General features: G+C 43.8%; 1 protein-coding gene across 5 annotated transcripts in view; it reads right to left on the minus strand.

Moving 5' to 3' along the window:
* The window catches only part of nrg2a (neuregulin 2a), an 80,591-nt gene that overhangs the window by 13,394 nt on the left and 41,981 nt on the right, over positions 1-25,216 (minus strand). For 4 of the 5 annotated variants that reach the window (XM_030100792.1, XM_030100789.1, XM_030100788.1 and 1 more), the window contains exons 2-4: positions 23,365-23,524; positions 21,832-21,950; positions 3,992-4,112 (exon numbers count right to left, since the gene is read on the minus strand). In XM_030100792.1, coding sequence (XP_029956652.1) covers positions 3,992-4,112; positions 21,832-21,950; positions 23,365-23,501 — 377 coding nt within the window. In that variant the 5' untranslated portion in view covers positions 23,502-23,524. Of the gene's footprint in view, positions 1-408; positions 486-3,991; positions 4,113-21,831; positions 21,951-23,364; positions 23,525-25,216 lie in introns of all 5 variants that reach the window. The other variant, XM_030100790.1, reaches the window with a different exon arrangement.

A 25,216-nucleotide genomic window follows, 5' to 3' on the forward strand; every position in this document is an offset into this window, starting at 1 on the left:
AAGAAACAAAGCCACAGAAAGAGAGAAAGAAAGGAGGGGAGGGTGGTGGGTAAGTGAGAGGGAGAGAGGGCAAGGGTGGAGTGAAAAAGAGAGTATGCGTAAGAGAAAAGTGAGAGAGGAGGGAAGTAGGGTGGGTGGGAGGGAGAGAGAGAGAGAGAGAGAGAAGCAGAGAGACACAGAATTAGAACAACCGCACAACTGCAGACAGCAGAAGCAGAGTGTTCCCATGGATGACACCACCGTGCGCAGGGTGTAGTGCACAGCTCATTGCATGTCGACCTGAGAGGGAGAAAGAGGACGAGAGAGAGGAAGAAAACTGGAGGTGTGGAGGGAGGGGGGGGGGGGCGGGCGGCGGCGGCAGGAGTCCGCAGAGGTAATCCAGTGACAACTGTGTCTCTGTGAACATACTTTTGAAAGGATTGGGCATGTACAACCGCAGTGGCTCAGTCTGTAAGCATCGTGGGCCGAAGTATCCGTCCCGACATCTGGGAAGGAGCAGACAAGTGTTATGAAAAAGAAAACACAGGAAGTGAGGAGCATTGTAAATTTCATGGACTGCAAATCCCACGGCACATATTATTGCCCGATGCCAGTTTTGGTTTAAATGTCAGCGCATCAAGAAAAGTGAGAAGAAAATATAGTTAAAGCTGTAAAAAAAAAACAAAAAAAACACTTCCAAAAGTGACCCACAACACACAAAACAATACAGAAAAGGAGAAAATAGGGCAGCAATAATAACACAACCCGACTCTCTGGACAGCACAGGTCTCTATCTGACACCGGTCTATATTTGGGGGATGAGAAAAGAGTGTAAGAAGACCTAATAAGACTAGACTGTAGCCAGGAATAAACAATGCACCGCCTCACAGGTGATCAATAAATCAATCTGAGGGGACTTGTGCAAGAAAGCTGAAAATGGGGTAATGTGGTTTTCTTCTCTGAGCTGCCGCATGAATCCTTGTGGCTGCAAACATGACGGCTTCATAATTATGACCAAAGGACACGATGATCAAATGTGAGTACGAGCCTATATTTTTAAGTTTTCAGCTTGGAAATAAAGTGAAAAATAGCTGAAGGTATAGCTGTATCTCTGGGAAGAAACACGCCTGCACAACTTTTTGGCTTTGTTTATTTTTGCCTGGAAACATAAGTCAGGGGTTTCTTACATGTCAGTTTATGTTTTTGTAACTGAAGACAGACTGCCATCACGATCAAGTGTGCGACTGCCGAGGCATATTTCCTCATTATAATCCCATTAGGATGAGCAGTTGGTCTTTTAGGGCCACCAGCATTCCACTAACAGCCACAACTAGACCACCAATCCAACAAAGGTCACCGCTCTAGATTTACTGGTTTCACACAACCCCTCCCAGGAGCGCCATAACGTCCGGCGTTAAATTACTCATCCTGAGTGATGGCGTTTAACTGGGGGATAGCACCACCTAGGCCGGGGGGAGAGCTGGCCGAAAGATGAAAGAAATCAACTGTCACCGGATAATTTAAAAATCAGAGGAGCGGGCAAATGTTCACCGTGGCGCAGAAAAATAAACATGTGACATTCGGGAGGACAAAGTATTTAGCCATGTGTTAAGAGATGTGAAGCAGGAGCCGTTTCTTGAAATAATAAACTGGATACGCCGCGGACACGACTCACCGTGCTCTCATTTATATTTTTTAAGACAAGAGTTTTCTTTCTGCATTTCCAGTCAGCCGTCAAATGCGCTTTTAATAACTTTTAGAAAATGTAAACATTTTCTCAGCTTTATATAATTGTAAACTCAATGTCTTTATAATTGAAACTTCTGAGTGAGTCGCTGAGGTAAAGTGTAATTAATATAGCTCCGGGGAATCGTCACACCTCAAAACACATGTAGAGCAGGGCTGGACTTCTCATCGGGAGCACCGGGAGATTTCCCACCGGCCTGATCGCTGTTGAATTAATATGACCTGAGCTGGTAATGAACTGCAATGGCAGAAGAACCACACATGCAAGGCGGGGGATTTCTGATAAAAGCAGGAGGGGGAGATGTTTTCACATGACATTATATAGCTTTGGTTTTCAAAATACAAGCCTGTATTTGACACTTGTCAACTTAAGTCATTTGTTCCCAGCGGATCTGTACAGGACAATAATATGTTTTAGTTTGAATGTACAGGAACTGAACCAAAATGTGACACTTGATACCTTTAATAACTTTTAAGGGGAGATTTTTGCACCGGGGAAGGAAACATAAATGCATTAAAAATTGTGGGAAAATCATACAGCAGTGAGAACGCTGCGGGAAAACGGTAACCTCTCAGGTACGCCTTCCTGTCTTTGTGTTTGAGAACGATGGCTTGATTTGAACTATAAGCAACACACTGAGGAAAACTGCCAATGGATCCCTTTCTATAAATGTGGCATCAATTTATGAAAACATCTGATGCATCAGACAAATAGTTTACTTTTGGTGGGAAACAAAACATTTTATCACGACTTTTGGCAGCCTTTTGCTGTTTAAACCCATTTACAGAATCTGATTTCTAAAATACAGATAATGTAAATACATATGTATACTCCTGTGGGTTACATACTTAAAGTCACGTATTAACGTTACTTAAAACAAAGTTCATACCTCAAAGTGGAGGAGCTGGACATAGAAGTAGGGCTAGCTGTCTGCGGGACTTGTTTAGCCGGTGAGTAATACCCACTGAAGCCCGGCCTGTATTGAAAGAGATGGCTGTGGGGCAACAAATCCCCGCAGGCCTTCACTGCATTATCCAACTTTTCTGGACCCATGCCCCGGCCGTGAGTGAATTAGCTGCAGCAATTGAGTTATTGCTGCCTCCAATTTGTACACAGCGCATTGAACGGCTGTTGCAGCCATGTCCTCGCTCGTTGCTTGTCGAGCAGTTCTGCCTTCGGCCAACTGAGCACGCAGGGCCCACCCGGAGTCCGGCCTGTACAGCACACCAGTCGGAGGGCTTCTGCGACGTTGACACGTGGTCCAACGGAACATGGAACGTGATAGCCGACAACCACGACTTAGGGGTAATTTGTATAAGTGGATTGTGTGCTGGAAATGATGGTTTTCATTGTCAAATTTAAAAAAAAAAAAAAAGGTGATACAAGTTAAAAGGAACTGCTCTTTATTATGCCCAAGCACGCTTCCGAATTAATGAAGAATTCAGACTTTAAATAGGATTATTTTACCAGCAGGGTAACACTTTTCCAGAGGCTGAAAACTGCAAACATAACTTAACGCTGGATTAAAACAGTATTTTCAGTTGATCATTACTGAACGTTGCATTTTTAAACTTTAAAATGAGTGAGGGAATAGCGCAAAAAAAGGAAAAAAAAATCTGAAATGAAGTGTTTTTGTCAAGCTTCCCTGAACATCAACATGTTTTTTTTTTTTTTTTTCTTTTTAGCTCACATCTAACACGAACTAAAATCTAAACATTACGGATCAAAAAAAAAAAAAAGGTTGTTTCTGTGATAAAGTCAACCTGTTTTCTCCCTGGAAAGCAGCGGCGCGCGGTTCATCCAGTCCACTTTACACGCGGGTCTTGATCCCCCTCTGCCAAATGTAAGCAACCATTCTATTTACCTCATTGGGGGCCTCGAACAGGCATAAATATTTGCTCACTACTAAACCGGTGACTCATGACATTTTCAAAAGGCTTTTAATGTGCGGCCCTCCTGTACACTAAACATGACTTAAAAGGATGAGCGAAACCACCGCTTCACTCCATTATTAGTGTTAAAATACACAGCAGGTGGGTAGTTATGCAAACTGGCAGCATGTCCCTGTGATGAGTTGCTGCTGCTGCTGCTGCGGCTGCTGCTGCAAGGAAAGAGAGGGGGGAATAAAGCAAGAGCGTGAAAACAAATAGGGCGCTAAAACAAGAAGAAACAATGGAAAATGCGATTCTGTGAGAGAAACGGTCACACCGAGAACAGAGATTGATAAATCCAACAGAAAGGGAAGCAAAAAAAACGATCACTCACTTGCAGGAAAGCTGATTTATACCATGGATGAAGTAACAGTCGCCGCCATTCACACAGTAGGTCTTCTCTGTGTCGTTGCATCTTCTGGCGTGGCCTGAGCCTGGAGATGGCGTTGTGGTTACTGTGGAAAAATGAAAAGAAACACAATGAGGGGGGGAGAAAAAAAACAGCACAATTTGACTGAGCAAATCTATTTTAATGTCACATTTACTCTCCTCCGGTCTCCCAATAAAAACAGTAAACAATGATTTAGGAAAAAAAAGTTCCAATGAGGAGTTCCATTTGATGTTAGCTCGAGTAAGTATCCTGTGTTTTACTCAAATTATACACTTGTATCACCACAAGGACTCTTAGGTTTCCGTCCACAAAGCGTGTGGATGTAATTGTGTCCTTAAGCAGTGTTGACACAATCTCACGAAGTTCTACGCGCAAACATAAATATTTCCTCGACACGGCGTAGGAGTTGTTTACGCCCTGACGCAGGTCCTTGGAATGGCCCAAAATGTCATGTATCTGCACTTAACCCCCCCCCCCACCCGCTACTCTAACTGAACAGATCTAACATGTTTGGGATGAAGTCTGCTTATCAGGAGTAGAGTGGAGTGGCGAGAGAGCAGCGCCGTGGCAGGACCGGGCTTGAGAGCGGAGGAGGAGCGCGCTTCACATGTCAGACGCCGACACGTGATCGTAGCCGCGTACCTGCTGTCAGACGCTATTAGCACCTCGGCCGAACGCGACGGTTTGCTGGTGGAGGGGAGAGAAGTTTCCGATTGGGAGACCTTCACAACCGCGTCCGACGCTCATGTCATGCAGAGTGTTGTGACAAGAAATTACACGAGGGTTTTTATTTCCAGCTTGGGCCGCTGGCTCCTGACATATCGTGGGCTTTTTGCCACCGCGGCGAGATTTCACAACGTTCCATTTGTTAGATTCACAGAGTGGCGGTCTGCGCCGGTTGGAGAGGTGCACTGTTCTGTCCCATTTGACTTAAAACAACAGAAAATTAGTCCCTCGCTGGTTAACATATCAAGGGTGATAGATTACATCAAAAATCAGTCAGCACATTTATGTCCAAAGTAAATATTATAAGAAATACTAGAAACGTGTTTGGGTAAATATGATTTACTTCACAAAGGTGTGAAAAAAGCATTGTGTTACTCTCTCGTCTCATTTGATATGCACATATATGACTCGAGAGTTATATTCCATCTTTTATCTTTCTACAGTTGCTACTATATCGACTGTCATAGTACCGCACTGCCAAGCTTTCCCCCAGAAAAGATTGAATATTTTCATAACAAGCGCCTCTCCGTAGCCACCTCCAGATTTTCCAAACGCATTTCCAGCTTTACCAGTTAATCAGAACTACTTCATCATCACCTGACCCCTTGCTTGGAGTGCTCGCGTGTAAAACACCTCATAAAAAGATCAGACAAAGCTGTCAGGAAGAGAGAGCCTCAAAACACTGTAAAAAAAAAAAAGCCTCCTACGCTCAAAATAGAAACCTTGTGCAGGCATGAACGGTAAAAAACACGCTAAACAAAAGGCGGCGGAAACAAGTTGCACAAATCTCGGTGAATGGGGAAAAAAAAAAAAAAAAAACCTGTCCCAGAATGCACGGGGAGACAGGAGGATGACGTCCTGACAGATCATCAGCCGTCCGAAGGGCCGCTCGACGCACCAACAATCGCACTCACACATAATCTCCCCTCCACCTGGCCGGCATGTGGGCGGACTGTGTGTGGAAAACAGACGACCCGGAGAAAACTCACACAGGGAGCTGGAGAACATGTAAACTTCACACAGAAAGGATCAAGGCTGATATTTGAACCGTGGACAAGCTCTGCTGTCAAAGTTTATTTGGCTACTAGTCATGCCAAATCTGTTTCACTGTAGTCGCTTTTTTTTTTTTTTTTCCTCCCCTCATTCTCATCATGTTCAGTCAAAAGGTTTTATTGCTTTAGCGGCCTCCGATGAGTTCAGTCCAAAATCTTATTCTGTATTCTGCTGTGAATTCTCTCTTTTACTTGTAATGAATTTAAACTGGCCGCAGACTATTATCTCTTCACGGGTCACAGAGGTCTTTCCTCCACTTTGCCTCCATGATCACTGATCCCGTAATTAAACTTTCTGTGGTTCGTCTCAGATTTTGCGGCGGACTGAAGCTTCGCCCCTCAACCACATTCACACACACACACACACAAAAAAAAATAAACTGAGAAAAGAACATTTCTGCTTCCAACTTGATGCTTAATGACAGCATTTGTGGTTCTGTTTGTTCAACCGTGCTCATCAGACGCGCCAAGTACTGATCGGACTGATTTCGGAGAAACGACCGACGTGTCCTTCCATCACAGTCAAAGACAGACTTAAAAACCTTATTTTGACTCGCCTTGGATAAATAGCAGCTCTTTGTGAGTAAACTTTAGATACGAACAGCTGTAATGCTGAGCTTGTTTTTGCCATGCTGTCCAGCTGAAAGCCTGCGAGTGGAGCCCACACATCTCCCCTCAGCAGACAGGGTTCAACAGCCTAAACAGCAAACACCACCTGCCTGCGTTCAAGAGCTTTCAGGAGAAACAGAAACATGGTTCCTTTGGACATTATTTTACCCTCAAAGCAGTAAAAACTGAATGCCTTGTTTGGACACTTCAAAGGAATTGCCCTAAGATGGTGATGTTTTTGTTTTTCTTGAGAGTACCTCTGCACTCATCGGTTCCCTAATGTTTTTAACAGTCTATCTAGAATATCAGCTGAAAAATATTACTGTCCAATATCTACATCTGTATCATTTCCAGCTTTCCAAATAAATCTGCTTTGATGACATTCTGTATCCTATCAAGTTAATATTCGTTTGACCGCGGATTTAAAAAATCATCAAGTCATTAAAGTGATAAATTGTTTCAGGTAAATGGAACCAAACTTTCAAGAACACACGAGGAAGCTGACTTTTTTTTTTTTTTTTTTTTCCATAGCGTTGCAACATTTAAGCAAGTGCATCTGCGCTCCCTGACTTCAAAGATGGCGTGCATCCCAGTACTAACAAAAATTATTCATTTGGGAACATTTATTGGCCTGCAGTCATTAACTACTGACATCCAATCTATGACAGTGCACAGTCAGTGTCCCAGATTTCCCCTCCTCCCCTTCTTTCCTCTGCTGTCCTCCCTTCTCTCCCTCGTGTCCTCCAGTTACTCCCCTATAGCAGATGCTTTGCTCCAGCGCGGAAGACTGGAGACAAGTCCCAGTTTCTGCACATCTGGTGCAGAAAGGTTAAAAAATACATACAAGCATTGTCAGCAGAACCATAATGAAAGAGCTGGACATGACAACACGAGTGGCGGAGATCCAAAAGAGCTCCGAGCCAAACAGTAAAGACAACTCAACGCAGCACAGGCAAATGTAAACTGTGGCGACGGTGGAAAAAAAAACACTAAACTTTAGCACATGATGTACACACCCTGTAAACCCAGGGACACCAGGAATGATCAATGTGGAAAGATTCAACGTTTCAGTCTATTAAGTCGGGTTTCAAATTTAAAATGTGCTTTGATTTAAACAGCAAGAGGCCTGCAAAGAAACCGATGCACTGAGCCCATATAAATCATCCACATGCACCCACTTCAGGTTTTATAATAAACTTGTAAAGCTTGACAAAAAGTATGTAAAAACCTGCTGAGAAGCAGTAAAATATTAGGCCAGGACCGTGAGATGCCTTTGACTTTCTGCACGAGGGTCTGTTACTGCTTTTTATCCTCATCTACAGCCTCACTTCTTTTTTGGCACAATTATGTTAAATCTCCCTGCATCCAACATCATTTAAATACATGAAAGAAAGCTGCTCACATTTTTTTTAAAGAACACTAAAATTCATAATTTATTATTTCACATAACCTGAAAGCCGAAAGTCACCAAATTTTAGATTATTTCCTTCCACATAACCAGTCCTCATGTTTCACATCCTGCAGTAGCAAACAGTGGAGAACTCAGGCAGTAAACTAAGTCCCCTTGAAGATAATGGAGGAAAAAAAAAAAAAAAAAAAAAAAAAAAACCTCCACACAATGAATGTGATTTCCAGCAGACAGAACTGGATCGTGGCATTCATGAGGGTTTTATATTCACGGAGCAGAGTTTATGGCAGAAGAAGTCACTTCAAACCAATAAAAAACTCTAACATGTCCATTGTTGACTGTGCTCCTTCAGCAGTGAGGCGAGCCTGATGAAAACGTTCCTTCAGCAGGTCGCCACACAAAGCCGTTTCAACACATGAACTGCATCCAACCGCAACAATACAGAGTCAGAAGCCGTTGTGCAATAAATTGAAAGACCGTTCAACGACGGAAAAATGCATTTTGTGCATTGCTGAATGCTTTTCACTCGACACAAATTCTCCTCTTTGCATTGTACTCGTTTTAACATTTTTTTTTTTTTTAAAAAAAGCTTGCATCTTAAAAGTGACACAATAGAAGTGCTGCTGTGGATCACAGAGTGTCCTGACACCCGTCACTTTGAGCGTGAGTGCACTTCAACCCAAACCAGAAAACTGGGAGAACTCGCGCACACACACATCACAGGTCACAGGTAGCAGCTATCTGCCGTCCGACCCATACAAGGAGAGGAACACAGAAACCCCGTCCCGCTCGGGATGTCGGGACGGTGTTTTCGTTCTGAGGTGAGGCAGTTCAGCCAACAAAGTGTTTACTCAGGCTGCGCTACATGTTTACTCCAGATTAAAAGCCATGACGAGGCCAGAAACCCTATTGAAAAGTTCAAGAAACGCATCAGTCAAGTTTTACAACTTGGTGACGAGGATTTAGATCTCACACAACGTTTGAGTGTTTAAATAAGCATGTTTTGAAGTTTAACACCAATAAAGGTCTCGGTTTGAACTCGCGGCCTGACAAAGCCTTTCAATGGACGTACTGCCACATTTAGATTTTAAAAAAGCAGCTAATAAATTGTGTGTGTGAGCACTTATCCTTCTGGATTGACACTGTGATGACCTCTCACTCTTCCTTCATCCCGTATTGAATAGAAAGATGAATTGATAGATGGTTGGGCCACCGACGTTCACATAACCAACTGGACCTGGTCTGATCATCCAGTGAGGCTGCTGTGGACAAACTGCAGCGCATTTCCACCGTCAGTTGTTCCCATCGCATGTGTCGTGAATGTTGTGTGTGTGTTCATCTTTGCAAAACAGAGCAGCTGCAGTGGGATGAGTGTGGTACTGTTCTTGCATTTGCCCGATAAAGACATTTTGGCAGGTAACAACATGGAGTGAAGCCCCCCGAAAGCCCCGGTGTTATTTACACGATCCAGTCTATCAACCAGTGAAGATGCAGATTCAGACTTCACTTAATTCTGTCAACAAAAGAACTGTTTGATTTTCTTTCTGATTCTGAAGTGATAAATGGCAGAAGGGCGCATGAGTGCCACTACTGACAAAAATAACTTTATCTGATTTGGAAATTAAGTTTTATTTCAACTTGGCTTTTGTGGTTTTTCTTGGTTGTCATCATTTCTCCACAGACAGCACTTTTATCTGCATTTATCCCCAAGAGACAAGACTGTAACGGCAAGGCTAAAAATGGCTTCTAAATGAGAGGCCTTGATCAGAGTAATATAAAATCCTTCCTTCTCCTAACGCAATGCAGTGCAATGTGTTGAATCACTGAAGACGGGGAAAAAAAAGTCATCAAATTCAAATCTTCTGATGTTTCAGGGAATGTATACATATCTACGTCTATATGACTCAACTTGCATCAATTTGTTCTGGTGCACTTTTTTCTTTTTTTTTTGCATTGCCATATGGTGCTGTCTGTCTCCAGCGGTGCTGCTCAGTCCCGTTCCTCACAAGACAGCACCGGGGTCGAGGTGCGTTCGCGAAGATTGTCTCCTGGCTGGACGTCAGAGACGAATTTCCTCAACCCGAGGAGGAGATCAGCTGCTCCGCTAAACACAACTGTGGGTAGAGTTTGTTTATCTGCACTTACGTGGTCAAGGTTTCGCTAGGTTTGCTTGGTTTTTTAACCTTGGGTTTCGACTTTCCTCGGTACTGTAGCCCAGGGGCTGAATCTGAGTTGAGGGAAGTCGGAGAGAGGTTTCCTCTGTGTTAGCGCGAGCCACAGTGTTTAGCCATCAGCCCTTGCCACTGACTTTGATTAATCCTTCATGGCCCTAGAACTGAAAAGGAAAGCTGGGGGTGCAAGCAAGACCATCTGGAAACCTTCATAAACATGCCTGTCTTTCCACGCTCTCCAAAGGATTCTAGGAAAATCGTAAAAATGAAAAGAGAGGTCCCTTTTGCACAGTTTTTTTTTTTCTTCTTGAGGCACCCCGTGCATATGCAGCAAACAGAAACGGACTCGCACTGAATCGCGGCCCTGCACTTCACCTTGCAACCCAGCCCTGAACGCTGAACCGTGTCATGAAATACATTTCCAATTGGACTGTCCACTGCGCAGAGTTGTACACATGTAGCCCTAATTCATGACAAATGTTGATAATTCTCTTCAGCTTGGCTTAATCTGCTTCAATTCTGCAGCACAGCTTACCAAACGACATCCCCACAGACAAGAACGTACCCAGGAACTTATTCAAGCAACAGAGACAAAATCCAGCTGGACATTATTACGTTTTTTTTTTTAACTCCTAAAAAATACTTTGCTGTGATAAAAATAATAAATTATGCTGCTTATCTGGGATTGTACCACTGAGTGAAAACAGAGAGCAGACGTAAATATGGATATTTAGCTCCGTCAGTGGACGTAGCCAATACATAAAGGAACTAAAGAGCTCAATCAACTCTTCATTGACCAAATAAATATATATTTACCAGTGTAAACAAACCAAATGCTACAAATTCATGTCTTCACGCTGCAATACCACCGAGGGGCAAGACCCGGTTTGATCCAATCAGGCACATTTTCAACCCAATTCAAACAAGGAGAGACATTGGAGTCAGGCTGTAAAAATCAGATGGGAAAGTGATAAATGTTTTAAGTACACACCCTTCAGCAGACACATAAATAGGGGGGTATCTGTAATAGCTCTGCCACCCAGACATGCTTTTCCACAAGTCAGTTTTATGTACTCGCAGAAAAAAAAAGCTCTGAATGCACGCCCCTCCTCTCACCTCTCGACTTCTGGCAGGGAATGTCTGACATGTCTCCTGTTACAGCTGGGACCTCGATCTTTTATCTCAATACCAAAGGCCAGTTCATATTGCTTGCATTCTTGCTACACTTGTATGCTCAGAGCTATGTTCTTTTTCTTTTTTCTTTGCTATCCTGCAAAGACCATCTATTCTCCATTGAACGAATAAATAAGATTAACAGATAAGATGTACTACAAAGGACCAAACTGGAGAGTGTGGTTTAGGTTCAGCATGAGGTTGCTGACAGCTGGGTCTGATGTGGTGAAGGAGGATGTGCCATGAGTTTTTAGATAAGACATGCATGACAGAAGAGGAAGAAAGGGCTTTTTGCTTGTGGGATTTAACGTAATATTGCAAGAGATACCAAATAGTGCTACAGTTTTTCTAGAAAGTGCAAGGAGAGACAAATTACGCCAGTACGAAGGCCAGATAGTTCATGGAAATTGTCTGCATAAAAAATCAGCCATCCAAGACACATGCACAATTGGTTTAAATTTCTGAAAGATTGATATGTTATTCTAACGCTGCAAATTGAATAACAAATGGGAAATGATTCATGTTTTCATTTCCAGATTTAGAACCCAAAACATATTTTGACAAAAGCTCAAGTCCAGACAAATGTGACGGCAGAGGAAGAAAGAAAGGAAAAAAAAAAGGAGAGAAGCAGATGAGAAAAAAGAAGATGGATGAAGACGTGCGGCGGGGAGGAAGAAGGCAGAGAGGAGAAGGATTGTTGACAGGATCATAAGTTGGAAAATATTTCAGCGCGCCAAAGCCAACGAAAGCCAAGCATGTTACTTCCACACATACAGTATAGCCACACCCAATCGACGGCAACATCCAGCATCTGTGCCTTGAAGCACTCTGTATGGAGTTTAAAATGAGGGAAGAGATTTCATGTCAAATACCCAAGGAGGAATTAAATTACTATTTACTGTGGGTACGATGCACGAAAGCGCCCATTATGAAAGAGAGTGCACTTAAAGCTTTTTTCAATAGAAAATTATCCACAATTCAAACACCTTCAGAACCAAACAGGAATGTTTAGAAATGAACAAAATGGAGCCAGCTAGGCACATTAATCTACCACCCACTCTTCAGCGAGACCGCCACTGCCACAACCAGTGCGTCTTCTTTTATATTCTTGTCTCCTATTACCATTTTTCAGTCACATAGCTGATATGCCTGGTCTTGCCTGCCTCAATCGTCTCAGCGGTGAAGTGAAATCAAAGAGCAACCGAGTATGTGATTGCACAACAGCTGCTCACACGCTGCAAAGAAGCAGAGTGCACTTAGGAGAGGGCAGGGTGGGATGCGGGCGCAGCAGCGTGCGCTGGTATGACCGCTGGCGGGCACCAGTATGCGTGCAGTTGGCAACAAAGTGACACATGGTGTTTTCCGTGGCCCACTTCCTGACAGGGGCGTTCTCTCCTCGGTCTCTCTTTCGGACGCTGCTCTGGCTTTCTCTCAGGTTTTAACTGCGAACATGTCTGTTGCTTCCTCTTTTCTCACTCTGACTTGAGAAACTCTTGGTTTCCGCGTCCTTCAGTTTGAATCTTTCCCAGCTGGCGGGCAGCAAAAAGGTGAGAAGGAAGCGTAAGGGTACAAATTCAGAAAATTTCCTGTGTCACTTTGAATTTACTCCAACCACTGGTTCAGTGCGATGAAAAAGGGGAAACCCTCCTCAGGTCGAGGGAACACATGGCCATCCACTTAGGAGTCACGAAACACGGCGACTTGGTCAAACCCGGCCTGACGGGCAGCGGCGCTGACGGTTGACGGTGAAGGTCAGAGAAGCAGACTTGCGACTTCAGGGTGACAAGTTTTGGACCCGAGGGCCAAATGGCACAATCTGAGTGAATCTCTACAGCATCTGTCGATGAAGGGCCAATCAACCAGATGTTTAAACACCTTTTACTCAAGTGGAGTCAAAAAAAAACTTGGACAAAACAGTGTGCACTACGTTTCAGCATGAACTGATTCATATCTTATGAGGTTGAGTGGTACCATAAATTTTCTGCTGAAGAATAAGCTATTATATATTTAATGCTATAAAATATTGATTGTTGGACAGCAGCAGGAACAAATTCAAATCTTTAAGGAGGATCGGTGATCAGCACAGTGTAATACAATCAGATCTCTTCACTTTAAAAGGACAAAAAAGTGAGTTATCCAACATGTGCTCTTCGCCTCTTATCTTAAACAGCTGGCCCTCATTTCAGAGGAGAAGCAGACTTTGCAACCTTTACAAGATACAGAAGACATATACCACCGCTCCATATTTGGGTCTTGTGCTCACAGCTACAGTAGTGGCCAGCTGCTCGGACGAAAGGTTTTTCCCCTGCCGTTCCCCGAAAGCCAGAAGGCACACATCCCCATACGTGTGTGCCGCGGCTCTCCTTCACTCATAAACACACGCACCGACGCCGCCCACACTTGCTGTACGTTGTGAAAACAGGCAAATGGTGTTTTGTTAGCCTGCCGCCCTTGTATATACTAAAGGATGAGTTCAGTGTGAGTGTATCAATGACTAAAGTGAAGCCCATTCCATATATAAATTACGCCTACACACACACGCACACCCCAAAAAAAAAAAAGTGCTGCTGACGGTAACTCCGTACCCTCTTCTACAGAATCCCCGGGAAAGGACTTACTCACCCCAACAGACACGATGTGATGAATTGCTAAATCACCAACAAAAGGAAGCGACCATGATGGAGTAATGGGAGGTTTAGGATGAGAGACAGCTGTGGAAACCAAACTACAGCACTGTGCTCTTGAGCTTTAAGCAATGGAATGGTAAGTATATGTTCCTCTTGTACACACACACCAAAAAAACTTTGAAAAAAAAGTGTGAAGACACCCAGAATTAGTGAAGAGAGCGAGGCAACAGGAGGAGCAGGGACTCTGTTTGATGTGAGTGAACAATGGTGTTACTCACAGAGCGGGGACGGGTCGTCTCTAACGGGACTTTCAAGTAGCTGCAAATTATTACTGACTCAGTACAAGTCAGGCTTTATGATGCAATGAGCGAGTTTAGGGGCAGTAATTTCTCCCTCCTTGAAAGTATTATCGGACAACAAAGTGCTTGTGTAGGTTATTGGGCAAGTTAAAGCAGAACCTTGTGCCGGCACCCGCGGTTAAGGTCACAATCAGGGAGAGGACCACCGGGACAGCCGGGGGAGGAAGGGGGTGAGGCGGGGCCGCTCAAAGTGATTCTTTTATTGTGCTATGAAATTAGGTCTCTCATGCAGGGCAGTGGAAGAGTTAACAAAAGCCCCGCACAGAGCGAAAACCTTGTGTCACCTCCTGCTCACATCACTCAGCTTTTCAAGTGTAACAGCTGCTTCCTTCCTCACACATAGCAATATCCTCACTCATTCACACTGACGGCTTAACTGTCCCGCATAACACGGCCAGATTACTGGATATCCGAAGGAGTGAGAGGAGTTTTGAGTTTTAATAACTCAGTCATCTTTCGCAAAGATCTGATTGAGGACGCCCCCTCATCGCATGGGATTGGTGGGACTGGAGCGAATTAGGAGAGCAAAGGCAAATGCGGCGATCCACAGAGTAACTTTTGCGTTTTTATTTACACCTTTCAGTTATTTTTCTGGAGTTCTGGCGCTGATAGGGTTGAGCAGCTGCCCCTTCTCAGACAAATTAGCACATAGATAAAGAAGCCAATAACTCATACCATGCATAGTCTCTGTCGAAACGCAATGAATTACAGACATAAACCGGAGCTGATTTATGTTTTATGAGTCACACACTGTGTGAATTCTGTCAGAAACAGTTGAGATCATTGAAAATGGAAAAAATGACCCTCAAAATGGATGCAAACATTTTAAATGTATGATTTAGTCAGTGTTGCAGTGAAATGCCTTCGAGTATGAGCAGAGACTCTGTTCAGGTATGTCATATGTATGATCAAAACATACATGCCTCGCCCTTAAAGGAAAATATGTACATCTGGATGCCAAAGAAGGGCTGCAGTTCTACAAGCACACGTCAGCCTTGTTACTGTAATTCATGAGAATATGTCAAAGAACGTCTCGCTCAGGATTCCTATCAAGCTTCCATATGTTCGTCGTGAATTAATGTATTGTTTCGCTTTGTAATGTTATTTTCTCTGAGGCGGAACATAAACACTGAACTGACATACAACAATATAAATCATGTTCAGATCAGAAATAAATCGCAGCCTCACTAGATGAAGCCAACAACCAAATCACTACTTTAAAAAAAGGTGAATAAAATTAAGATTTTGGGAGTAGTGGTGAAAAACTCACACAACATGTAAAGGAGACGGGATACTTTCTGATTATTGAATGAGTGAGATAACGTCTTTTCAAAGTTTGCCTGGAGGCTATCACAGAACAACTGCAACCAAAACTTCAAGAAGTCGTCTGTTTTACGTCTCCTCTCGAGCCCATGTGTTCCTCCTACAAACAGTTTGCTGTAATTTGTGTCTCTTAGATTACAACATCCAATTTCCTCCATTGCACCTGGACTCCATCCTAATGTTTTTTAAGCTCACCAACTCACGAGACATGAGATCAGACGGCCACCTCGGACAAACGTCTGTCCAGGGCTCGGGGCTCCAGATAATTTTGAAAAAGTGGGCATGACTAATAGCGCAGCGGCTTGATCCACAGAGCCTGACAAGCTGTTCTCCAGTGGCCTGTAAATACACAGCACTTGGCAGATGTGAAGGCCTGTTCCTTTCAGACATGGCTGCTGCTTCTGCTACTTACCCACAGCAATCAATAGAATTGACCGGCTTACAGATACTCCACGTTTAGCCAAGGCCACAACTAACATCCTTTAGCGTCATTATGGGGGAGTTTATCTTGTCACTTGCGTAGTAGGAGTGAGTAAGTTTTGTTTTTACTATGTGGACCACGCACTGACATAGAAGGAGTGAAGGAAGTTGTTGTTTATCGGGCTCAAAGTAGCACTTACGGTCATGTTTCTTTTATGCTGAACAGATACTGAGAATTACTGGAAGAAAACAGAAAAAAAAAAGCGGACGCCTTCTTTGATCTGAAATGTAAATGATCGCCTGAGTAACATTTCAGATCAACTACGAAAAGGGAAGCCCGTTCTGAGGAAAAGATTCATGAATCATGGCAAAGAAAAACATGCGTCAAACATATCCGATCTACGCTTTGGGCTTTTTTTTTTTTTTTACTCACTTGTGAAAAATAATATAGTATAAAATTATATTATATGAGATTACAAAATCAAAGACAATCTAAGTGTTTGAGAGCATTAACTGGACATGACAGAATAGTAAAACTGGTTAGTATATTATATTTAGATGCTTTTACTTTGTATTGATGCTTTTTAGTATGAAATAAATTCTTATCACAGCTTTTATAAATGATCAATTTATTCAAGGTTCACATTCACAAACTGAAATGTTTTCTTTAGATTCTATTGGGCATGTATTAGATATGAAACATGCAGCCTTGATTATGTGGTAAAATGACAAGGCCGCAGCGTGCATGTATCAACAAACAGACGCTGCTGTGGCTTTACGAAGACGTTAAAGTGTTTTGTCTACTTGACCGCGAGAGTTATGGAGCATTTATAGTTTGCTATGTGTTTGTTTTTTTTTGACAGCGGGAGTGTGTTTGACTTCAGGATATGGGGTGAAAAATGTAAAGGTGCGTGCACGTTCGCGCGTGTGCTCATGTGTGTGTGTGGCGCTGGAAAAGGGGAGGGGCATCGTGCGTGCATGCGCGAAATTGTTGCTGGTGGGCCTCAGCAGGACTGCTGAGGTTGGAGCAATCATATGTTCAGCTGTGATTTCCATCAACACATTCCTGGACGCTCACACACTCTCTCAGCGGAGCTGTGCGCAGCACCCCCCAAGGATGTGACCTGCAGCCTGCAGACACATGGCTGCCTCGCAAGCGCTTATCACAACACAGCAGCCTGTAGGATAATGGGAGGCCTTAATCTGAAGCCACGTGGAGCCAAGCAAACTTTGACTAGTGTTGCTCCTTCACGCTGGCCTTATAGAAAACAGTCGATGATATACTACACCGTTCAGCAGAAGGCCAGCAGGTCTCACCATGCCAGACTGATTACAGGGTAGAGGTCAGACCACATGGACAACAAATGGTCCCTGGCCCTCGAGCACTGGGGGGTTGGGCATGAGGCTGCAAACGCCGCACTCAAAAAGCAGCAATTGTTACAGGGACTGTTTAAAAGACACACGATAGTTAAACCCAGGAAAACACACACATGCCGCGTGCCGTAATGCATTTGGTCCCATTTCCGAAGTTGGCAAAACAAAAACAATAAAACATGGAGGAAAATCTTGTGGACTCAGAGAAGAATGTAAAAATTGCTCCACTGATTGATCACATGTTTGAAAACCCTCGAGGAGCGAAAAAAGAGCCAAAGCTTTCAGAGGGAAGGAAAGAGCATTAAATGGGTCTTAAGGGTGAAACATTGATAACGAGCAACTTAAACATTCGACTCAGCAGAACGTCCAACCATCTGTGCTGAATAATTATACAGTAACTGGCACTTAATCAGCATGTGTTTCTCTTCTGCCGGTCCAACAAAAAGACAGAAGTAAAATCCCCACACAAGTCCAATCAATCAATGTTATTGGCAAACTGCATGGCTGGCATGAGGCCACGCTGTACTGCATGCCTCAGAATGCATAAAGGGGTTCATTTTGAGGGAAGCTTCAGCCCTGAGCGCACAGGCTGATTTCTCCTGACTGGGGCAGCTCTGCACACCATCTCCACTCCAACATATGTACAGAAACGTTGCATTTCTCCAACTACAATGTTGACACAGGTTGTGCGTAGAGATGTCCAGAAATTACAAGTACTATCAATTAAACATGTTTTTTTTTTCTCCCCATTTTTATGGGAAGTGGCAATGATTCTTCATTGAGTCATTCTGCACTAAATTGGAGCATCACTTTTAATTTAGGGAATGCTTAGGTAACTCCTATTTAATCACTCCTTAGGGCTACGAGTCAGCTTTGTCTGGCACTCCTTGTGTAATTAATGCTAACTCTATGTTCCTATTCAGACACGCCGCAAATGTTTTGCTATGCCAGGAGAGAAGACAACTTCTTTTTTCAATCTGCGGATCCAGTGACAATCCTAAAAGAAGTTTCTTTTTGCATTGCAACAATGAAACTTCAAATCCTGCAAAAAAGAAAAAAAGAAAAAGCAACTATAATTACTATATATACACACATATATATAGCAAAAGAAAAAAATAAATAAATCAGCCGACCATCCACTTAACACAAGCACCAGCAGTCAGCTGAGTGAGCTGCTGTGCTGGGTGTGGTGACCTGGATTCTCCATGTGGTGGAGCTCAGCGCTGGTTTCCCAAAGTCTGCCTTCACCAGAAGAGGCAGCAGGCAGGCATAGCCATGTGCTACACTGTAACCCAGTGGTCGGATGATGCCGCGTAGCCGTGTGACGATCTCACTTTCCGTCTTTGCAAATTCAGCAGGTGAGCCCACATCCCATTAACAGGATTTATTTTTTTTTCCCCCCCGAAGACTTCACCTTGGTGATGCAGTTAGCGTGCGTGGCGGCGTGACACAGCCGGAACAGGCGCTCACACCTGAACGTAGACATGAGGCATACAGTAACGGAGGCGCCTCAGACAAATCTAACTGCATTCTAAAATGGGTGTGAAACTCTCCCCTGCAACACGGCGGGCTCATGTCTTCCTCCTCTTCATACTTTTCTCTGCCTCCCTCTCTCCCTCACTGTCTGTCTCTGCTTCCTCTGGCTGTATCTCTTTCTCACTCACTAGCCTAATGTCTTTGTCTGCTTTCTGTCATGCATTCCCTCATTTTGTATCCCCCCCCCCTCCCGCTTTATTCACGCTCTCCTCTTCTTTTGCTCTCTCTGTCCATCTGCACCTCCTCCTCTCGCTCTCCCTCCCTAAAAGGCACACATACACAGATAATACTGCGGCTACATGCTGCTCCGGCAACATACTGCAGCAGGCAGGCATACTCCACTGCAGCCCTGTAACACAACTGCCATTCCTCTTATGACCTTAGGATGAAAAGCAGCTTCGGGTCTACGTAAATGAGACAAACACTGCGGTGAAATCAAGCGCGCAGCGTACTCAGTTCAGACAGATGTTTTAAAGTGAAGGATGTTTTATGGGCGGAAAGCTCATTATTGCCACATTATCACTGTGAGTGCAATGTGTGTTTTAATTTCTGAGCATCTGCTGATATTAGCCTTTCAGCAACACATGACAATCGCGGTAGCGTGCACTCTTTAGCTGCCAATTCCTTTCAATGACGTACGTATTTTGAGCGAAGCCCTCCCCCTGCCTATGGACATATCGCCCCTGATTCGCCCCGTCTTGCCTTTCTCCCCTCAAGCATGACAGAACTAGGCGTGCTGCTGTAACACAATGGGACTCTCTATTTTTTTTTTTTTTTTTTTTTTTATTGAACAGCGAACAAACATGTTCACACGTACACAAACACACGGAGACAGACATCTAGTGATCACGGCATATGAAAAGACGTACAGTGATGCCATTGTTGGAGTATCCAGGAGCGACTTAAGGAAATGACAGTGCTGACAGACAGCCACACAAAGACCATACAAAGATGCATTCACACACACACATACACTCACACACTCACGCACACACACACATAAATTGCAACTCGTGTGATTCTGCGTATGCAAACGTGTACTTTCCTGGGAGCTCTGACAGTTGGTATTCCGTTTATCGACGGCGCTCTCCACATTCTGCACCACATGAAGGGATATCATGTTTTACTTGTCTTAAACAAAGTGTGTTACAAATGAAAACATTGTCTAGTCTACCGTGTCATTGTTCAGTCATGTTTTATCCGTTGAGGCTACCGCACATCCTGGCTCACTTGTTCCCTGCTTTGTAATATTATATTTTCTTTGATATGGTTGCATTACCGGCACTTTTGCCTGCTAAGATCATCATATACGGTTTCATGGGCCACCGGTTACACGTTCATAAGCTTTTATTAAATATTCATGCCAACAGGTGCTACCACCAGGGATTCCCCCCAACCTCTGCAGGGTTTAGGGCACGGTTTAACCCATTTCACCTAATTGCCGTTGAACATAGTTGTTACTCAGTAATTACCGTTTATCAAATTAATGTTTCATAAATGTTAGCACAGTATGTCACAGAATGTAGCATTATTGACTTTTTAAATATTGTATGCTCAGGAGTTAAAATCAGGTCATCGCAGCGCCGGAGAGGGCAAGCGTCGTAACGTAGCACACAGCAAGAGCCACACGATCTGTCCATAAAACTCCAATGAGGCTTTTTAGCTTTCACAAAATAAAAGGAGGCAAAGAGAAAGCCTCCATTTAAATGCAAGATGGGTGACTTCTTTCTCTGTTTAATTGTTTGCTTGAAATTAAACTTTACATGTCCAAACCCCTGAGAGTCTCCGTGGGTCCTTTCTTTATTTGAAAAGAGCTCCGACTAATAACGCAGCTCAGCTTAAGTCCTCCAACCACAAACAATGGCTCTGAATGGTGGCCTTGACAAACGTAAAGAGGCAAAAAAAGGGAGATTATGAAGCCTGAATGTGAACGCAAGGACACCGAATGATAGCTAAACTTCACTCTGTCCCATGTTTACACCAGCAACACCTCGGCCCAAGTCTGGAGAAACTGCCCCGATGCCAAGGTCAGCACCGAGAATGAAGACACAGATACCGCAGTCTTCTTCCATTGTATACAGTAAAAACAAAGCAAATATATCAATTTCATCAACTGAGGCATGATTCATGCATGAAATCGCCGTCTGAACTGCGTTTTCCACCTGCATTACAGCCTCTTTTCTGCACAGTGTCAAAGCCTTAAGCCATTATTCAGCAATCTCCAGACAGAGCAGCCAGGTGAGCCCAAAGTACCAGCAGGAAGCTGCATTTCCTCAAGCACATCATACAGTTTCTGACTCTTGCGTGCCAGACAACCTGCTGTAAAACTCTTTGACAGGTCCGGCGGCCGATAACATCGGCTCCACAAAAGAGGCAGGGAGCTGCATGAAATGTATCAGCTGTGGAAGGTCCTTAAGAAAAACTTTTCTTCATACCATCTCCAGCCACTCCGACAACAAACTGCCCACAGCAGCCACAAACTCACTACCCGCGCTGCTGGGAACAAACACAAACTCACCACCCCACCAAATGGAAGCAGCTGTTATCAAAACTCTTTCATCTGCTACAGTACTTTGTGAAAATCTGCAATGCACACACACACACACACATACACACACACACATTGAAGCAGCCTGTTAGATTCTATCAAACACTCTGAAGACACTTTATACAACTTTTATTTTCTCTCAATTTTTGTTTCAGATGTCGATCTATTGTCTGCTGCCCGTTTTGCTCTCCAGTCAAAGACTGAATCACAAAAGTGGGATAAGACGCCATATACTGCATTTGACTTCCATCCACCTCAGCGTACAATGCTGAGTTCCACCGACTAATGGGGCAGGGCCACATGTGCAGGCAGTTGTTCTTCATGCATGTTACCGTCGTTACATGCCTGTTTGGGACGCCTCCTTTGGACCTCTCAATTGGCAAGAGAACAATCATAACAAACAACAATGCCGGTGCGTTCCTGCCGCTCCGCTAGTTGCTTAGGAGTCAGTACTCACTGCTTTGGACGTTTACAGTGCCAGTGGAGTTGTCCTTTCCCAGCGGGTTCTCCACCACACATGTGTAATTCCCAGAATCCTCCAGTTTTGCTTTGCTGATCTGGACTCTGGAGTTTTTCCTGTGGGTGACAACACTCACACAGCTGAGTCAGGGGAATCGGGGCAGGGGAGGAAACAGCATGGAAACGCAACAAGTGGAAAACATGGAGACACAGAGATGCAGACAACAGGGCGAGAAGCAGCATGGCACATCATCTGCTCTAATAAGGACGCATGATCACTTCCTCTGGAGGGGTGGAGGGCTATCGGTAATGAGAAAGAAAAGGTACCTAATATAATATCCTACAGCACCGCCCCATGTAAACATCCTCATGAAAAAAAAAAAGGATTCACTATATAATGTCTGCTTAAATACTTTCACATGAAAGCAAATATCAGGTTTCGATTGTCATGATCCTGTGTGGCCACAAGGGGTGCTCACAGCAATAAAGCATGTTGGAAAGCTTCCTTATCCTTTACTCAGAGTTTGTTTTGGGTCTAGTTCTGTTAAAATCCAAGTCATCACTGAGTGAAATGAATCGTGTCCTCGGGCAGCCGGAAGAACACACCAGAAAAAGAGGAGTCTGTAAACCCTCAAGAGGACGAGTCAGTCCTCAAAGTCATTTATTCCTCGATGTGCTATGAATTTTCAACTAACTTTGGGGTGTGGCATGATCCCAAATTGAAGATTAAGGGCAGAGCAAAGCAACTAAAGCAAAGGCATAACATAGAAAAAAAAAAAAAAAAAAGAAAAAGAAAAAGAAAAAGAAAATGAAACTTCACAGAACAGGTGACTCAGTTGGTTTAGCGAACAGGCAACTTTTTAGACTCCTGCGTCATTGCAGTAATTTTTTCCAAGCACAGGACCAAATTAGAAAAAAAAAACCAAGAAGTAAACTCATCTGACTGTTTGTATATTTTTGTTGTTTACTTGTATTTATATTCTGCAGCCGTCATATCCGTTAATCTGTTGCTGTTAGTCATTTATTTCACATCACTGTTTATAATTTGAATTAGTTTTCATTTCACTCAGCATGAATGCAGTTGCACAAGTGTGTGCTTTAATAACAATAATAATAATAATAATAATAAGAAGAAGAATAACGTTTTGCTTGCTTTTTTGTAATTAAAAGGAAAACAATCATTGGGGCAAACTAATCCCCAGAGCCCCAGATGTTTTATGTTTCGACAACTTCACAAACCACTGGCCATCCACGATTGGTTTTACTCCAAACTTTGGATTTTGCTGAATTGAGTACTCTTGTAAAAACTACACTGCTTTTCATTGTAACATGTTAACTGAGAAAGTTATGAACAGAAGCAAATGAACCTCTAAGACCCCTTCTACAAGAAAAAAGAAAAAAGAAAACAGAAAAAACTGCATTAGCCCGGCCTGCCGGTAATAACAACCATGCTTCACCTTCGGATCACCTACATCTCTTTTCATCTCCCACTGCTTGTTACGTTTACAGGACATGGGTGGTTTGTACTTACTGGTTGTTCCTTATTTTGATTTTGCTGCTCTTCTTCAACTCGAGCCCATCTTTGAACCATCTGTAGGTAGGGTTTCCCGTGGCCTCACACTTGACTGTGAGCTTGCTTCCCTCGCCCACTATTATTGGATTCTTCATCGGTTTTAACTTTGGAGCCACAGCTAGACGGGGGGGGGGGGGGGGGGGGGGGGGGGGGGGGGGGGGAGAGAGAGCAGGAGAAGCGATTGTCAATATATGGACACAAACTTGGTAATGGGCTTGTTTGATGTATATTTGTGTGTTTAAGCAGGAGAAGAGAGAGAGAAGAGACAGACTGAGCCAACGGTTTTCTCATGTGACCTCCAGATGTCGTCACAGGAGACATCAACTTTGCCTCAGACTAATAAACAGGCTGGTTTTCGCTCCGGCTTTGCTGCTATAAAAACACCTGGAGCAATATTTAGCAAACATCCACGAGCTGATGAACAAGATCTGCAACCGCAAACTCATGCGCAATTAAAGGCAATCTGTAAACAAAGGTACCGGTAACATCATGACACCATAACAACTAGTTTGTTTTGCTGATAGTAACCAGAAGATGTAGTTGAGTTCTAGCGATTTCTTTTTTTTTTTTGTCTGACTTCCAAATTCTATGCTCATATTCAGCCTGACTGTGTTCCTTTAACAGCCTGTAATTTATTGTTGCTTGTTTTAATTGAAATATAAAAGAGGTTTGTATCCAAACACATCCACACACGCACACGCAACACACGTCCACAAACACTTGCCGGCAAACAGCTGCGCGCATGTTTAGAAGAAGACTCATCCGAGGCAGATTGAGAGTGAAGGGGTGAACAGGGGTCAGCCCTGGGCTGGCCAAGACCAAAACCCTCCGGCCCCCCCCCTTCAAAAGAAAACACACACACACACACACATGCATGCACACACACGCTCTCTCTCTCTCTCTCCGTGTGTAGCATTTACGATTTCATGCACATGCCGAACTGAATTGTCCTACAAATTACAGCTGTTTGCTGTGCATCACTTCTAAAGGACGACAGCTAAATGAAGACAAAACAAAGCATGACAGGCAAAATGAAGTCCACGCCGAAAAAGTGGCGCACCAGAATTATCCTCAGTTGTCCTCCTTCTTGAGGAGACTGTCCTACTTCACTGACCTGCTAAAAGCAGCATGTCTGCACATGAACTAAAACCCTAATGATGTTGCACTTTCTGTTGTGTTTGTGGGTCGCCGATGGGGTTTGCGTGCCGTTTTTGTTTCGCAAGAAAGCGTTTTCCCTCTTCGAGTTTGGCCTCTGCCGATGACAATTTCAGCAACATGTGTTAGTTGTTGTGAAAGAGCCGTGACGGTAATTTGCTGTGATGTTGAGAAGGAGACGTCCCCCGTCAGCTCTGCAGAGGCCACTGTGGTTTCGTACTGTTCCTCACTCGACTGAAGAGAAGATCCCCGTGCCCGAGAGTCCATTACAAAAAAGGCGTTATGTAAGGAGTGAAGCAGGTCTGTCGAAGGCAAACAGTCTGGTGTCTCTGCATGGAGTTTGAGAGTGTATCCTCGCTCTGCAGCCCCGACTGTAAAGCTCCGCTCTGCCTCTTCTCGCCACTTTGCGCCAGAGGTCATCGCTCTCAGTCGCAGCCACTAACCTCTTCGGCTGCAGGCGACCAGACAGATTCTCAGCTAGTATTAATGAACAACACGTTGTATACAGAAAGTCAGCTATCTTCTGTTCTGGTAAATATTTAGAAGGTATCTGTGAGCGGAAATTGATAGTGCTGGAGTCTCTGGTCATTTACCACTAATCTTCATGGACAGCAGTGACCAAAAAGTGGGAAAAGTCATTGACATATTTGGGCCA

This window comes from Salarias fasciatus, chromosome 10, assembly GCF_902148845.1.
Source record: "Salarias fasciatus chromosome 10, fSalaFa1.1, whole genome shotgun sequence".
Classification (NCBI taxonomy): domain Eukaryota; kingdom Metazoa; phylum Chordata; class Actinopteri; order Blenniiformes; family Blenniidae; genus Salarias; species Salarias fasciatus.